Source organism: Chlamydotis macqueenii, chromosome 4 (genome assembly GCF_036417535.1).
Source record: "Chlamydotis macqueenii isolate bChlMac1 chromosome 4, bChlMac1.mat, whole genome shotgun sequence".
NCBI lineage: Eukaryota > Metazoa > Chordata > Aves > Otidiformes > Otididae > Chlamydotis > Chlamydotis macqueenii.
The window spans coordinates 18706280-18724332 of record NC_141559.1 but is presented as its reverse complement, the minus strand read 5'-3'; the positions used below and the strand labels follow the sequence as shown (position 1 = coordinate 18724332).

Sequence of the window (18053 nt, the reverse complement as noted above, 5' to 3'; positions counted from 1 at the left end):
AGTGTGCCACAACAATCTGTGAATTGCAGTAGCAAAATCTATTTTGGGGAGAACTAGTACAATATCTGTGTGTGCTCTGTACTCCAGCCAACACCATGAGTAATTTAATAAGTACTAGGGAGAAAACAAACAAAAACAAGTATGTGTATTTAATGTTGCAGTTGTATTAGAAAGCACTGTGTAGGTCTGAGTGCTTGGCATTCATCGTGTGGATCAAGACCGAAATAGTAACAGTGCGGGTTGAGATGTCAGCAGCGTTGTGCAGACCAAATGTGTACATGTATCAAAAGACACAAAACAGGAGAAGGAGCTTTGATTTCTTTAACACAGTTGTCACACTTGTAAAAAATAGATCCCCTTTGTGTCTTTTAATTTCCTGTATCTCCCTCTGTCAAATGATGAAAACTATGGCTGAAGAACTGACAGGAGAAAACATGACTGGGAAAACAGCTGATGCTCAAGGAAGAAGAGTTAAAACTAACTTAAAATTGTCCTTTTGCACCTTCAGCATTGCACTGAATGCTGTCATTAGGCTCAAAAACATACTTGGTTGTAACTTCAAAAGGAAAAAGTCAAGGTGAGTGGGGGAGAGCTGCAGCTGAGCACCTAGGTGCAGTAGGAGTCTTGAGTAGCCCGAACACATCAGAAGAGCTCCTTGCAAGACAGTTGTATCATTTCTTAAGGGAAAATACTGACTGCAAGGCAAAGAGCCTGTGAAATGGCAAGAAGCAAGGACTGCCACCAAGAGCAGCGGTTTTGTTCCTTTGGCCTCCTCACTGTGTTGGCTTTGGTTGCTTGTGCAGCCGCAGGAGAAATGGACTCGGGCCTGGTGGGGGATGAGGAGCTGATTGATCCAGGTTAAATAGTGCCCATCAAAAAAAAAAAAAAAATGTTCTACAATTGGTATCAGTGTTGCTGACGCTGGACCGTGGTGTCACAGATCAGTGAAGAGGAGATTTTGGAGACTGTCTTCGTACTAAACACTAGCTTTTAGCTCTTAAAACCACCTTTTATGGTTTTTTCAGTCTTTCTATTAAGGGAATTTGTTTGAAGTTTATATAAAGGATATTTACAGAATCATTTTTTACTTCCTGGAATGTTTGGAAAATAGTGTTTCATTCAGTAAAAATTTTCCAGATAACTTGAACAGATATGTTTAAAAAATGCTGTCAACTTAAAATGTACTCACTTAAAAGATCATTCGCACACATACAGTTTCAAGTAGTAGATGTAGCCAGCATTGCTTCTGGTTTGCCTTATAATTCCTCCTAATTTTTTGTCTTCTGCAGTTGGTATCTCCCATATCTGGCTGCACAAAGCTTTCCCGCCACACACAGGGCAACTGACCAATGGGCTGATTATAGATATGAAATTGCTCACATGCAAAATGATATCAGATGCACAGAGGAAATGCTTCTGTTATATATTGTTTGTAACAGAAGGATTGTTTATATTTACTGAATCTGTGATCTGTAATTCCCTTTTTTTTTTTTTTATTTATTTATTAAAATTGTTTGTATCATTTGCAGAAGTGGGGTACATAGGAAATTTCTATTTTGTTATGTTTGGAAACAATTCAGCACTAACAAAAAATAGTTGGAAACTATTTTAAATGTGAACAGTCTAACCCCTGAATGTGTTTTTCTGTCTTAGCAGCACAAGTACGTCCTTGCTGCAGTTCCATATATGGAAATTTGCCATCAGACAGCATCGTTTTCCAGAGCTCACATTGAGTCAGGAAACTGCCTCTGCAGTATTCAGACTTTTTGGTTAACTGTTACAGCAAAGCAAATCCTTTACTTCTCCTTTAGGGATGATTAAACTTTCAGTAGATTATTATTGGCGTGGTATTTGAGAAAATGTCACTGATGGGGAGGATAAGGCTTTTTCCTTCCAAAATGGTGCTCTTGAGAGGTTGAGTGTACTAAGAAGAATATAGGAATTGTATGTATGCAGTAGAATCTGCAGTAGAGTAGAAATAGAAGTGCCTGAATCCACATACTATGCCTGCATGCTTTTTCTTCCCAAATGTCCATAAATATTAGAGCAATAGATTCCCTTATTTGCAGTAGTGTTTCACAGAGGAGGTGTAGTTTAAAGGATCTGCTTTTCCGTGAAGTCATCCTGCTGTGCATGTGACACAGCTTTATTGCCATTTTGATGTGGGGCTGGTGGAATTGAGTGCACCAGTATGTGATTTGAGGAGGAACAGGGGGATTCGACCTGATGTTTGTGAAATTTCTGAGACCTTGCTTTGAATGCAACTACATAATTTGCCAGGTAAGCAGCTTTCCAAATGCCTATTTAAAGTAGAAAGTATGTTTTCAAGCCTGTTCATACAGTAGGCAAAGTTCGATCTCTGAAAGTGGCAACACCTCCAAAATAGTGAATTCTTTTTTACTCTCAGGTGAAGAGTTGAAGCAGAGGTCTGGAGAAGAATGGTAGTTTTCGCATTGATCATTACAACTGGATTTACTAGCTCATGCTCTTGCCACTCACACTGACTTCTCAATTTATGTTTCACAATTAAGTGGATGGGTAGTTTTTCCCTTCCCATCCTTCATGATGTATAGTATCAGGAACAGAAATCACTGTGAAGGTTGTATGCTGTACCTTGTATGTTACGTTACTATGTGGTACGGCAAATACTTGACGTAACCGATTTGCCAGCTATAACTGCCCTTTGGATTTCAAAATTACTTTCACGTTGGACTTATACCATTGTCTGAAAACCATGGTTTCTGCATAAAGTTGTTCTCTCTTTTTTAAAGCTTGTACAATGAGGACAGAAACTTGCTGCGTATTCGAGAGAAAGAAAGGCGGAATCAGGAGGCTCTACAGGAGAAAGACAGGTTCCTTCAGAAGACTCCCCTCTTTGCAGAACCGTACAAGGTAATGGCAGGGGGCATGTGGTGGAGGGAAAGGAGGAGAGAGGGTTGGGGTAGAAGAGGAGAGCTCTGTGGCCTCTGCATATGGTGTAGTAGACTTGAGCATGATATGTGCAAACACAGTATCTTCCCATCTGCTTAACTCAAATTCATCAGAATATGTGCTTAAAGCTCTGTAGATGGTGCAAGCGCAGTACAAACTTTGGATTAGGCAGATTCATTTGGGCACTTCCTGTATTCTATGAGTTTGAGAGAGTGTGCACGAGAGCACCTTGGCTGCCTGTCTGTTTGTAGCTGTGGTTGAAACAAACTGGTCTGATGTTAGTATTCCTGAAGACTGCAGGCACACCTGCAATCTTGACTCAGAAGAACTAATGCTGACTAGAGCAATCCCACTTGCTTTAGAGAAACTGCATGCAGGATCAAGATGAGCTTGCATAACTTCACTCATGGTGATTAAAATAAGATCCTGAAGAATGTCTCTTCTTGAGCTGCATCTTTTGGGGTAGAGGGTCTGTGCTTTTTAATTTTCACCCCCTCTCTGTTCTTCTGTTGCAGACTAATAAAGAAGATGAGTTGTCAAGCCGAATTCAGAACATGCTGGGCAATTATGAGGAGGTTAAGGAGTTCATGAGCAACAAGTCTCAAAAGAGTTTCATAGGAATTCCAAAAAATGTTGCTCCTCTGATCCAACACAGAAAGCCTCATCACCCATACTTCCCTGAAAAGACTAGCCATACGTTACCATCTTCATTCCACCACACAACCCACCATCCATCCATGGGACCTATGGTTGTAGCTCCTCACCCTCCAAGCCACTCCATTCACTACCAAAAGGCACAATCAAGAACAGAACCAGTTTCAGGTTTGCACACCAAGAGTCATAGCTTATCCAACAGTCGGAGCCAAGGTCAAGAACACAATCGTGGTGGCCAGGAGAGTCACGCAGGTTTTCACCACAAGAGAAATGACAGACATGCAGTTGGTGAAGGTCGTGCTAATGAACTGCAGACCTCCCTTTTGGCGCTTTCTCCATTACTACCATCTTTGTCTTCTCCAGTGGCACCCCTGTCACCTCTACATTCCAGCCAGCATATCAATTCCAGGTCACAGAACAGCAGCAAAAGTCATGGGCTGACCTACAGTCAAACAAGATCATCTCAGGACCTCGTGACAGGATCACAGGAGAAGGAGAGTCAGGACAGCTCAGCTATTAACCTGACCAGCACCACTCAGCCTTCCTCTCAGACTTTTCCCCCGCCTTTGCCATCAAAAACCAGTGCAATGCAGCAGAAACCAACTGCCTATGTCAGACCAATGGATGGCCAAGATCAGGTACCAGTTCAATCACCAAAGCTCAAACCTCTCCTGGAGGAATACTGTGGAGAACCCTATGAAAAAATCTCAGATGTGAAGGCAAATGCCAAAGCCAAACTATCCAAACTGGAAATCCCTTCTGAGCCCACAGAGGTCAGTGCAATTGTTGGGGGAGCTCTGTTGCTGGCAGAGTAAGTTTAACTATAGGAGAAAAGATCAGTGAAGGGCAGAGATTACTGGAAGCAGTGATGACTGTCCACTCATTAGGATGTTTAGAAGGTGCATGTTGAGGTTGGCTTTTGCTGATCTGCGTGAGGTATCTGTTTGGATGGTGAAAATGCAGTGCTTGCTGTGACTTCTGAGCAAGAAAGGTTTTACAGCAGGTTTTGTGGTTAGAGAGACTACTTTTCTTGCTATGATTTTTGTTTTGCCTGTAAAGATTGTTGAAAAGGAGAAGAGGGAAATTATATGCTGAGAAGGTCAAGTGGTGATGCACCTGCAGTTAGTACATGCAGAGTGTCAGTACTCAGTCTGAGTGCTGATGGGTGCCCCAAATTCTCACTGAATATTGGGACAGCTGACTGGACAGTGAGTTCTGTGGTCACCTGGTAGGTTGGAAGCTTTAAGGGTTTGTGGTAAGTGACTGCGAACACTGTAGGTTTCTCCTAAGTAAACTTGTAAGAGCTCACTGTAGATCCTCCGGAAAGTATTAATGTGAACAAAAAACATCTTGTAGATTTCTACTAGATGGATTTAGCCTGGCTTCCTCTAGAAGCAGGACACCGTTCTGTCTCCAGTTTCATCAAAAGTCTTTTGAGCAAATTCTGTAGGTTTAAGTAGATTTAGTACAGAGGTGGAATTCTCAATTTTAAGCAAGATCCTAAAAGTTCTGTAAAATTTTGTGTTTGAACAAAGAAGATAAACTTTTTCTTGTCCCAAGGATGAGCAAAATGAGCAGAACTCTGCTATGTGTGTGTTCTTGTTAGCAGAAGGCAGCCTGGGCAGCAAACTCGAGCATGCCTTCATTCTGCTAGTCACTACGTGTGCCCTTTATCTGCCAAGGACTCAGAGGGGTGTTGCAGAATGTGGGATGGGAAGCTCCCGTTGTTGCAGTGAAGAGGTGGCAGTTGGGCCAAAGACCAAAACGTGTTGCGTGTAAACCTTTGGTTATTCCTCATCTGAGAACAACTTCTTCCTGATATGTGTTATTTTCTTGAGAGTGAAACACTAGCTTCTTCATTTGTGCCCCCCCCCCATTTAAAAATGAATAATGTTTGATGGCTTAGATTTCAGTCTTCAGTTAGAATCTGTGGTTTCAATCTGCAATTAGATTTCTATCTTCAGATGCTCTTTAGTCTTTCATTCTGCTCTTTTGGTCATTTTCATGGATTGCTCTTTTCCAGTTCGAGACATTTCAGCTGGTTGCAGCGAGGTTGAGTGCAGGGTATGGCAGATTAACAGGTGCAATTCAGAACATAACACTGTTGCTCTTGTTTAGGAGATTGTTAGGACACTTTAGGGGAAGAGGATGGCTGGAATTACAATTGTTTCTTAACTAGGCAGTTACAGAGTGTAATTATTTTGATACAGCAAGATTTCTTGCTTTACTCCATCTGTTTTTGCTGACCAGTAGGCCACCTATCTGATGAAGGCAGAAGCCTTGGATTTCTTAGACATACACTGTAGATTAAAGTAACTTGAACCTCACACGGGTAGAGCAGTGGGAGAGGAGGAGCAATGTTGTATGTGTATTGTTCAGCAAATGCATGCTCTTTTTCATTACGCCCTTCAAAGCTCACTATTTCAGCTTTGCTAAGGGACCAGCACACTGATTCAGCCTGCCTTGTGGCTCAGCCTCCCATGAGCTCAAAGGTGCTTAGGTATGCTTGGCAGTTTTACCATGCTCATCCTTCAGCACAGTAAATATTGCTATGCCCTATGGGATGTAGGATCCCACAGTGCTGACCTAAAGCAGCTGGGTGAGGAGAGCTATGGAGATAGTTTTCAAATTGTACTTTGCCTTTGTAATGTGGGTGTATGTGTAAAATGGGTGCAGTCTGCTTTTATGGGAAAGGGTGTTGATCAGCTGCAAATTTCTCTAGGCTGTTTCTTGTGGAAAATGAGAGGAAACGGGCAAAATGACATTGTTGAGAAGTTCTGAAAATACTTTTGTGCTGAGACTTCTTTTGCTTCAAAGTAGGTCTTGCATTGCACATCATACCTCAAAATAGGCAGTGCACTATGGTCTGCATTTCATTATTTGCTTGACCAGATATTTTACTTCTGGGGGAGAAGTAGTGCAGGGCCTTACTTTCTGCTCTACCTGTTCTTCATTATCCGTTGCCAAAAATAAAAAGGGCATTTCTGGATTTAAAACTGCAATTTCTTTTTTCTTTTTTTTTCTTTCTTTCTTTTTTTTTTTGAGAAGGCATACTTATTTTTCAGAAATGAGACTTCCCTGTTCTCTCCCGACTCTCCTAGTCCTACTTCTATTTTCATCTTATCTCTTTTCCTATCTCTGCACTTTTTATGTCATCTCGTGTATCTCTGATTTAATATGATTTTAGATATGACAGCCTTATCTATGGTGCTGTATGCTAAATGAAACTTCTTTCTCAATTTCCATTGAGCACATGACTCTGAATCCAAATGCCCATAAAAATCCTACAGCTGCCAGAGCGCGAGTAGCGTTACCCATGCTGGTGCAGGAGATCTGTGACAGAGTAAGAACATAATAAAAAGGGGATTGAAGATGATTAAATAAATTATTGTGCCCAAACCAAAACCCTGGTTTTAATTACATGCTTAGTCCATTTTGAAGCTGATCGATGAAACCTTTTGTGAATATGCTGAATGATCCTCATTTGAGGTAGGTATCTTTAGGTGTTGACCCCTGACTGCTTTCTATGCATAGGTGTTTTGGATAATAACTCTGTAAGCTCTAGTGAAAAAATCCGTTACTTCATTTTCTACTTGTTTCAGACTTGTCATTATCTTATTTACTTACTTCTGTTTGGTTTCAATGATTAACATATATTCGATGATACACTCTTTCAGTGCTAAAGGTTGGAGAGTGAAGAGGAAGAAACAGTGTGGTTGCACACATGAATATATTCCCTGTGTGCTGCATGTACAGTACACGAGAGGTGATTGGGGAACAGGGCTGGGCTGGTTGCTTTTAGGAAACATCCAGTGAGGTATGTTGCATGCAGGTGAAAGATTCATCCAAAGAAAGGACCTTGGAAAAGCTAATCAGGGGGTCCTTCAGCTGAAAGGTGACCCTCCCTCTTTCTTTTTTTTTTGTGAAACAGGAGCTGTGGGGAGGCTCCTGCCCTCTCATGACCCTGATGGTGATTAGGTCTAGACTAGCAGAAGCTCTGCTGTTTTTCCCTCTTCCTCCCGGCAACTAGGAGCATGGTTTTACAAATTTCATTTAAACTGTTCATCTCCGGTTATACTGAACAGCCATGTGCCAAACACAGTTTTTCCCATGATCTCCCTTGACATCATTTAGGAAAGCCATTTTTTTCTAACACATGGTTTTTGGCTAATTGAATTTCTAAGGCGTGTGTCACCTGCAGCTGTGAATTCATTATTGACAGCTTCTGTTCATGGCAACACTGACAAGTTAAGCCTTCCAGTCTGAATAGACAAGCAGATTCACTGTAGAGTGAATTAATCCACAGTGGATAACTGTGCAGTGACTCACTTTGCATTCACATAAAGAAACTGAACAGCTCTTTCCCCTCTTCCCCAAATAAAAATCTTCGCTTTCAAACATCATCCCTGTCTTTTTGAGGCATCTTTCCAAATTTATTGTGAGAAGACTTAAAAATATAGCATACATGAAGCTTAGCTGCATCCCTTCTCTTAATGTGCCAGGTTTTACCTCTTCCCTCATCATCTAAACAATGATGTTTTTAAAGCCATTCTCCCTTTTCAAGTCTTTAGGAGAGCTGCAGCACCAACAGAGACCCTTGTATTACCACTGCTGACAAAGTGTCACGTCCTAAAAGGAATTGGCTTGACAGGGAATGGGCTTGACGGCAAGGCTGAGAAGCAGTGAGGCTGGTTTGAGAGAGTGTATTTACAAATCCTCAAGCATTATTAAGGCGATAATGTCTAGAGGAATGTATAGCACTTGATGCTCACTGAAGATTTGGCTTTGTTTTCCTGTCGGTTTCGTAAACGTTAAGGTGTATCTCCTTTTATGTCATGTAATGACACCTCATCCGACTCTCCTCTTTCACCTACAAACTGGGAAGCAATCAATTTTAAAAAATAATGACAACAAATAGTGAAGGAGCCTAGATGTGTTAAGTCTTTTTGGTAACACTGTATTATTCTTGAAGCACAGGGTACATGCAAAGATCTCTGTTCGAAGTGAGAATGCTGTCATCGAGCTCTCTTCACCTCAGGAAAAAATTATGTATGGTAACCAGTTAGAATGTGGTCATCGCATAGTATATACAAATGATTAAATACCTAGAAAGAAGTTTGGATGACAAAAATAAGTCATCTTTTCTAGATAAATAATTTTTCACTGACTTCTTTCCATGGCGACTGAGCTTTTCTACTGGCAGGAGTGATCGGACAGGTGAACCCTGTAAACTAGAAATAAATATATTACTTTAAACCTGCATCCTTTAAAAATGAGAATATTTAAAAATATATATAGTGCTGTCATTTGGTCTTACCTAATGAATAGAGAGTATTTAGCATTAAGCTACTATTGTTGTATTTCTACCAACCATTTATTTATTTATATTAGAAGGGAGATTGGGCTTTTTTTTCCCCTCTCTCCCCTTAGTGTTCCTTTTTTAATTCCTTTTTTTCAATTGCTTTGCACCAAGAGAGGTAACAAGGTTTTACTTCTGTGTCTCCTCTACTGCTCTCTTTATAGTCAGAAGTGCCTTGTGTGACTGGAAGAGAGTTTCCTTGCTTCACCACAAGCATTGTGTACATTTGTCTTTTTGTTGGTGTGTAACTGCTAAAGAAGCAGATGAAACATGAATGACAGTTGTTACTACTAGATTTTTAATGTTTGCTTACAGTCTCTGGAACAAAGAGTGCTCTGGAAGGGCAGGAAAGTGAGGGCATGTGGAGCAAAGAGCAGGTGGTTGATTCAAAAGTTAAAAGGCTATCTTGTATTGTTACTTCAGTTTAACCAGACTGATGTTGAAAGTTTGTGTGTCAGACTGCAGAAGTCATAAATTAGAAGTAGTCTTGTTCATCTTTGCTTAGAGAAGGCGTACTTGGGTCCAATGTTCAACTACCAACTCTCAGCTGCAGGGCTTTTCGAGTTTGAGATCCTTGCTTATTCTCTTGACTTTTATGCAGAATACCAAATAACAGGGGAATTGTTCGAGGGGCATAGTGCTGCATTCAGCCAGCAGGCCACCAGAAATGGATAGTGTTTGTTCTTGCTGCTTGGAAGCCCAACTAGGGAACATCAGTGTGAAGAAAGGATCAGGGATCCTGCATGTGGTAAGGAAGGGAAGGAGGAGATGCTGAGAAACAGAACAGTGTTTCTGAGAGAGCAGTTGAGTCCTTGCCAGCTTCTCCCATCAGGTATGGATGGATTTAGCTCTTTGGCTTAGAGCAAACCTGGCTTCTCTCCATAGAGTCTCTGGGTACCGTTGCGGAACACTTGTCCGAATTTGGTTGCTAAATCACTTTGCAAAGCAATGGGAGACTGAGAAAGAGTAGTTAGATGGGGTTTTGCGATAGATAAGGTCAGGCAAGAATTTCTGTGAATTGCGTTGCATCTTTCCAGATGACTCAGAAGTCAGTGTCTTGTCCAGGCTGCTGTGAGAGACTCAGGCTTAAATGAGCTGCCGTAGCATGTTAATCACTGGAAAGATTTTTGGTTGAGATTTTTTAGATTGTTGTTCTTCCTATGAAGGGCTTGTAATCAGCCATCTTTACTGGGAGTAGTTATGATTCCAGCACAGCATTTAGGTCATTGTCTTTCTCATTGGTAACTGTAGAGTACTGTATTTCAAAAGGAGGGATGAAAAAACCCAACCTACGATGAAAGAAAACCTGTGGTCCTATGCAGTTTGCAAAATCAGGAGCCAACAAGCTGAATTTGAGATCTTAAGAGCACTTCAGTTGTTAGTTACGATGGCTGTGTAGAACAAAATCAGCGCTTGTTAAATGTTATGTATGTAAATGACTACTTTTTTCTGTAGTAACCCAATTTGTATCAGTGGTTGTATGTTAATGAGTAAAATGAATGTCCTGCAATTGTAGGTATGAGTAATTTTCCAAACCTGCATCTGTACAATAGGGGTTAACACACAGAAGTTTGATGAAGATAAGTGAATAAACGTGTGTAGAAGCATTCAGATGCAGTAATACTGAGAAGGTATCAAAATGAAATTGATGACCTTGTCTTCAAAGCGTGGTGTTAGTAGTGAGCTCTGGTAAGTCAAGCGAGAAGGAATAGTTTGGAAGGGAGGGGAAAACTGGCAAGTACTGTAAGCTGTTCTGTAAAGCTTCATCTAACACAGCAAATGTAGGAACGTCTGTATGACACAACTTCTCTCGTTTTTCCTGAGCGCTTGACGTTTGTCAGGTTAATATTCTTGAAATGCAGGGCAGCAGGAATGAGCGGCTGGCTTGTGAGCAAGTATGGAAAATGTCAGTGAGAGTTTTTCTAGATCTCTCAGGTTTCCTAACTTTTACAAGCCATGTTTGTCTAGTGCCAGCTGTGTGAGTCTGTACACGCTAGAGAGAGTGAGGGGAGGGTAGCGTGTGCCCCTGGGGCTGCAGTTACATTAGGGCAGCTGCTGTTTCAGGGACAGCATGTGGTTCGTGGCTTTGGTGCTGCTCATGAGTCCTGGGGAAGGAAGGAAGGAAGCATCTTCTGAAGGCAGCTGAAAAGAGATTATTTAAGTCTGCTCTGTCTTGCAGGAGTTTCATATGAGGATGCTTTCCTTGTGCTATGATTGCTAAACAAAACCCAAACTTCTAGATCTTGTCTGCAAGCTGTGCTTAGTTTGATGTTTGTGGTTTCTATTTTAGTCCTCCAGAAAAGCTTGTGCACCTGAACACCTGACTTCTTTTTTTCTACTAAAGCACTTTATCAATAAGTAGTAGTATCTCTTTCTGGGAAGCTGGAATCACGTGTCTTGAGAAATATCGTTGCTTCAGCTTCACTGATTGTAATGGTTATTGACAGAACCCAAAAGAGGACTAAAAGCGTAATGCTGTGAGTTGCCTGCTGGGTATTTTCCTTCCTCTAATTTTTTTTTTTTTTAATTTTCTGGGGTCTCTTCCAGAAGACTCCTGTCTTCTACTTTGAAGACTTAGCCATTGCTGTCATTACTTAAGCCTGTGCTGCCCCCCCGCCCTCAGCGATGATGGTAAAGCCCTTTGCCAGAGCTGCATAGTGAAAGTTAAATTTCTGCAGAAGGACCCAACCTGGAGACCAGCATGAGTTATCTGACCCTGAACAGTACTCTGAATTTGAAGCCAAGCATCAAACTGCACCTCGCAGGTGGTTGCATTATAGCCAGCTTTACTTAATTCTGAACAGCCAGGATTCTAATTTTAGTTGGGTGAATGACAATATTACTGCTTCTCCAGAACTAGCTTAGAAGAATTGGGAACTATTATTTCTAACTTTTTTTAACTAATAAAGTTTTCTGCACAAATTTTTAAATGCAGAGGCAACCTGTGCTTTTGCAGACAAAGCTTAGCTGCTTTGATAGCAACTTAAGGCAAGCAAAATTCAGTGAAGGGAACAGACTGCAGAACAATATTTTGAAAAGGAAAAAAGAAAAAAAAAAGTAATTTGGGAATGAAAGCAGCATTCCCTGACAGGTGTGCACTGCAGTTGCATCAGTGTTATTGGTCTGTGAAGCCACTCGTTTGGGATAATATGCTTGCAAGGGAGGAAATGAACTACCAGCTGCTGGAGTAGCATATCAGGGAGGGATTGGTTGGTTGGTTTTAACTGTTTAGTTAAGCTGAAGCAGTTGTTTTCAAACCTTGTGTGGATAGTAGGAGTTTGTAGTAATTGCCTGATGTTCCTGCTAAAAATCTGTGTGGAAAAAAGAAAATTTTGTGTCAGCCTTATCTTTGATTATTGTTCATATGGATCTCCAGTGGTAGCGGCTGGTAAGTGAAACTGTTTTCTGAGCAGACACGTTCAGACAATGTATACTCATGTGGTGTCATCTCAAAGAGGAATTGTGGGGAAGAAACAGCAAGTGAAAATAAAACCTGGGTTCCTGGCTTGTGGGTGCACATCGTGAACAAAATTAAAGGAAGTTGTGATTAACAGCAGAAATGTTACAGGAGGCATTTCATACTGCCCAATATTATGACTAATAAACAAAGAGAGTGATCTGGAAAGCCTGAGGAGAATGCTAAGAACAGATGACAGCCAAACCTTCCAACAAGGCAACTTCAAAGCAAGCACTGAAGGCAGGGAGAGGTGGCAGGCGACATGCATGTTAATGAGCTCAAAGCAAAACACAGCTACTGACAGGTTATCGGTGCCAGTTTCAAAAGTAAAGCCAGACATTTGTCTCAGAGGAGGAGGAGGTGACTCTTGTGGCATCAATTGTTTCTCTGCCTGGCCTTCAGACTCCATCATCCTGCAGTTGTAAAGTCTTTGTAAAAGGTATGGAAAGTTTTTGGGTTTGATTTTATTTTTTAATTTTTTTTTTAATATATAATTCTGGGAAAAATAAAACAATACCCCAAACCCACAGTGTTCTGAAAATCTGTGTTGCCCTTGAGGTTAGGCAGCACTGACAGACAATTTTCTTTTAGCCTGGGATGAGATCTTGATAATATGAAAAGCTGAGGAGTAGCTTTATTTCCCACCTGGTATTTGTTTAAATGGGAGATAAGTGTAAGGTTTCTTTAAAAATGATTTATGATTTATTTAAGAATTCCTTTCAAGTTTGAAGTAGAAAATTTTTCAGTCCTGGACATGTCTCACTTAATCTGTCAGTCTTCTGCAACCCAGACTGCATTGGTGGCATGTTTTGGAAACCTTTACGGAAAACTGCGTGCTTCAATGGAGCCCTGAAGCTGCAGTATCTTACCCTCTGTTAAAGTGAAATGAAACAGGCAAAAAAAGGATAAACAGCTCGTTTATCAATCGCAATTCCTTCATCTCTTTCCCTCCTCTGCTCCTCCATTATGTTGCATTGGGTTTTCCCAGTGTTTTCTCTCCTACCTGCTTTCCTTCTGTGCCAAGCCAGGGGACAGTGGGAAGGGTGCACTGTGCAAGGTGAGGGGAGTTGAACATGGTGGCAGCTCCTGAGGTTATTTTTCTGTAGATTAAAGTATACATCAGCTTTTCACATTATATGGTTAGCTAGCCATTCATCAGCCTTCCCATTGTAAGCATCTCTTAATAACCAAGATGGAGTTTGTCCCTGGGGTTTTTATTGTGGTATAAAATGCCTAGATCTGGCATAGCACTCACTCTTAAATATGACACAAGTTATTTGCTTAGAAGAAACTGAACTTCGATTCCACCACTGTCCTCTTACTGGGCATAATGCTTGTCACCTTGGAAGGCATTAGAGGTGTTTGCCCACATCTTCCTAAGAGGATGGATTGTATGTGTTTCTGGGAAGATTGAGGGTTTTAATTACTCTTTAAAATCACTTGACAAAACTGTTTATAGTTTCTTCACATGTCTTTGTAATGACACTTTAATACTTAGGCTTGTTGTAATAGCACTTAGTCTGATTAAATCCATTTTATTTTTCTGACTCTGTTTTGTATAAGAATTTAAAAAAAACCAAAACCCTCAACTACACTATAAGGACTGAAACCAAGCTACATCATTCCCAGTAAATATCCCTAATAACTTGCGTGTAAATATCTGAAGCTGTGTGGTCCAAGGCCTTTCTCATAACCCTTGGGCGTTGTGGTAAGTGTGAGCTGGAATGATTTGCAGCCAGAGAAAGGTTAACTACAGGCTTCTCTGCTGCTTGTTGTAGCACCAAGTGCCCAAAGATGAATCCTGTTACTCAAGCCTTCTCCATGGCCCTTTTTGGCTCTCAGAAGTGAAAACAGTTGGTACCTTTTATGGTTTTAAATTCATTTCATTTCCTTTTCCCCTCATTTGCTGTAGTAGCTGTATTGCAGGTACATCTAGAGGCACTGACCCTGTTCACTGCTCCTCAGGGTGATTTCATAGGCATAAGTATTTTGCGAGTTTGACAGAATGCTACTGGTTATGAGATCAGGATTGCTTGCAGCTTTTGCATTTTTAAATACGTAAATAAATTTTGGATTCACTTGTTTTCTCTTAGTTGATGTGTATGCATTATCTTAGCAGAAATCAAAGTCAATCCCAGCGGACTGAGGAGAATTATATGGCAGTGCTGTGTTTTGTTGTGTTTTGGTTTTTGGGTTGTTTTGGTTTTTTTTTCTTTCTAAACCAAGCCATAGCATGCAGGTGTAATTATGTAAACAGAAAAACGACTTCTTGTATTTGATTTAATAGGTGAGTCCCACTGGATGTGAAAGACTTTTTTCCCTTGTGTGCCTCTCCTTTGGAAGAAGCCACACATTTTATCCAGACTGGAAATAAACCAGTAATAAAATGCCAAAGCAGCTCTAGCTCACGCGAAACGTCCTCCACCAACCTGTTTGTAGATTTTTTTTTTAAAGTCTCCACACCATTTCTTGCACAAGTGGAAAATGCCAAGGGGACAGACGTTGCCAATTTGAACCGTACGGGGGGAAGGCAAATATTGCTAAGCAACCGTGTGCTTGAGAGAGCGTTTTTCGGAGAGGAGCCAAGGGAGTTGTGCCTGGGAGCGCTCACAGCTTCTCATGGCTCAGTGCGAGGGAAGAGATTAAAAGTTCTTTCCTGTCAGGACTGACGCCACCAGCATAAAAGACACCATAACCTATTGACACTGATTAGGGCTGACAAGGGAATGTATGAAAACAGGAAATCTCCCCTGCCATGTAGGAAGGCAGTAAGACATGTTCACGGAGGTAAGTGCACCACACAGACGTGGCTCGGCACTAAACCGCCTCTGCCAGGACAATGTCAGGCATTGGCTTCAGCGGGAGGAGGTGAAACCCAGGCAGGCGGCTGAGACCTGTGAAGTCTGGGGGGCCTTGCCTGGGTCCGGCTTTCGCGTCTGGCTGGGAGCAGGTTGATGAAGGATGGGCTGGTGGGGAGAGGGGGCTATTTTCAGCGAATCTTGTAATTGCAGGCTGCCTCATGTAAATCGAGTTAACTTCTCTAGTTACTGGAGGATGAAAGAGCTTAGAAAACAAGGCAAGTCTTTAAAACACCTGTGTATAGTTACTCTTCTCCCTGGCCAAGCAGCACTTCATAGCGAAGTGCATAGCCAGGCTGGGGGTCGTTCTTTTGGTGGTCCTGAATGCCACTGTAGATGCTTCTTTAGAGTGAATTTGCCCGTTTCAAGCCTCTGAATTATTTTGGCAATACACCTCCGGTGTCTTGTCCAAGAGATGTGTTTTCAGGAATAAAACACAAATAAAACTTCCTACAATGAGGATCACATTAATACTCTCCTAATGCTATTTTGAGCACCTTTTGGTCTTTGATCTAATTCTTTGCATTGTTTGAGTGAAGGGAAATGGTTAGCACACACTGTGCATTTTATTTCTTACTTCATGGGATTTTTACTGGGTACCAGTGAACCATAGTGGAAGTGGCATTTTGCAGCTTAAGAGTGCTCTGTAGGCATCTTCAGCATCAGCACAGTGAGGCACGTTATGATGACTCTGGTGGTACTGCCCTTGCTTCCTGGACTCTGTTGTGATTGCAGTGCTCTTGCCCCATGCAGTGCTACAGCAAGAAGTTGCTACACTGAAGTATTGGTCAGCGCTCTTGTTTTCAGTGAGCATGAATATTAAGGGAAGAAAAGTTTTCCTGCTGTTTTGATGATGATTAACTTGAGAGGGCAGCTGGTATAGCAGAAGTGATTCCCGGTGTTACCTTGGTAGGGCATGAGATTGCCAGAGCTCACCGAAGAAGGCAGCGTGTAACCACTGCTGCCTTAGGGGCAGTGATATAGGCTAGAGCACAGCTTTAGCATTCTTGGCAGGGATGGGCTCAGAGAGGGAGGGTCCAGCTCTCTGCAAGCAGCTCTGTGTGCGGGGACCTGACCTCTGCAGTCTCCAGCACTGGCAGCTTCTGAAGCTGATGGCTGGTGCTAAATCAGTGTTGCACCGATCCTGGATTTCAACATCTCTGGCTGACGTGCTGTGCCATTTCCAAAGCTTGACTGTACCAATATGTTAATTTTTGAAATGACATTTAGAAAGTAGTGGTGTTCTTGCCCTGACATACCACTCAGTGTAGTCTGTTTTCTATCAGTTATGCTTTTGTTATTTGTTTCCTTGTGTGGTTATTCTGTACTTCGAAGTTTCAGGTCTCATTTTTCATTTTCACTGGTGTCTAATGTTGTCACTGTCTGAATTATCTTCAGTATCCCCCTCCCTCTCAAGCTTTAGCTGCCAGTTTTCATCATCAGAATGGTGAGCGTTTATTACTTAGACAATAAATTAGTAGCACTTAATTGTTTTAAGCAACAGAATATTTTAATTCCCAATTGGAAAAGGTAATATTCCTACCTTTTTGATCTGCTTTTCAACACACTGGTTTCTCTTTCTAAACTGCATTAGCAGTGTTACATTTTCTTCCAAATTATTTGATTGGTCAAACGATTCATAAATGTCATTAGATATTGAGGTGCTCTTTTTGCATGCAGTCAGGTGTAGCAAATAGCGTGAGACATGATCTTGGCAGTCCATCCTGCTCCGAGCAAAAGGTCTGGGTGCATTTCCCAGAGAAGCTCTGCTGTCAGCCCAGCTGCCTTTGCGTATACCCAGCCACATGGAAAACAATCTGCAGCTGCCTATGGACATGACTTAGCGTTTGTTTCAGACCCGGCAAGGGCTTGATGCTGGAAAGTGTCCTCTGCCCCCTCCCTTCCCCACAGCCATCTTCATCTTATAAAAGGCATTACTGCTTTCTATGAGTCCTTCTTCTTCAGGATACTGAATTTAATCACTTTGGCCTTTCTGCCTATCCTTAACTAAGATGGAGCTTTTATTGAATCAAAGGAGGAGGGAACAAGTGTGATGTTTGCCTTGGCTGCTAAGGAAATAGAGTTCAATAGTACTGGACTCGTGAACTAATTTTTAACCAGTTATTCACGTTCAATATTAGGAAAAAAATAAGACTTCACCTAAACTCCCATTACTTACACAAACTCCAGTTTGTGTAACTTGTCCAGATGTGCGCTTTCCTTTTGAAATAAATAGTAACTGTTGCTGTTCAGTACATTGCTGACAGCTTAGATTATGCCACAGTCAGAAATGTTATCTTGGCTGCCTTATCAAGCGTCATTAAGTCAAGAGAGAAATGGGTCCATCAAAAAAAACCAAAGTTTTCAGATCTCTTTTCCTCTTTCATTGCTTGAATTTAGAGAGAACAGCGAGAACATAGCAGTACTTACTTTTTCCTTTTCTTGAAAGATGTAGAGAAAATTAAGTTTCTGTATTAGCAGAATTTTGAGAGAACTTGTTCTTCTCTGATCAGACCCTGAATTAAGTGTTTATTTTAATGCACTATTGAATTCAATAAACAAAGCATGCCCAAAAGGAGACATTCCTAAAGTTTAGGGATTAAACCCACAGAAATGCAGAAAATTTTGAGTGAGCACTTCCCCATGATTTTTAAGGCTAACTGCTGTATATATTTACAATTATTTTTCTGTGTCTCTAGAATGAACATGCTGGCAGGGTGACTGCGCATTTTAAAAGTCTATTGTAAAATAAACAATGTGTGGAACGATTCCTTACTAGTGCTGTGATATATAT

At 41.3% G+C, this 18053-nt stretch overlaps 1 protein-coding gene across 4 annotated transcripts in view; it reads left to right on the top strand.

Annotated features, from left to right (window-relative positions):
- The window catches only part of AFF1 (ALF transcription elongation factor 1), a 109801-nt gene that overhangs the window by 41282 nt on the left and 50466 nt on the right, over window positions 1–18053 (top strand). For all 4 annotated transcript variants that reach the window (XM_086746437.1, XM_086746435.1, XM_086746434.1 and 1 more), the window contains exons 2-3: window positions 2772–2892; window positions 3447–4358. In XM_086746437.1, the coding sequence (XP_086602563.1) occupies window positions 2772–2892; window positions 3447–4358 (1033 nt within the window). The remainder of the gene's footprint in view (window positions 1–2771; window positions 2893–3446; window positions 4359–18053) is intronic.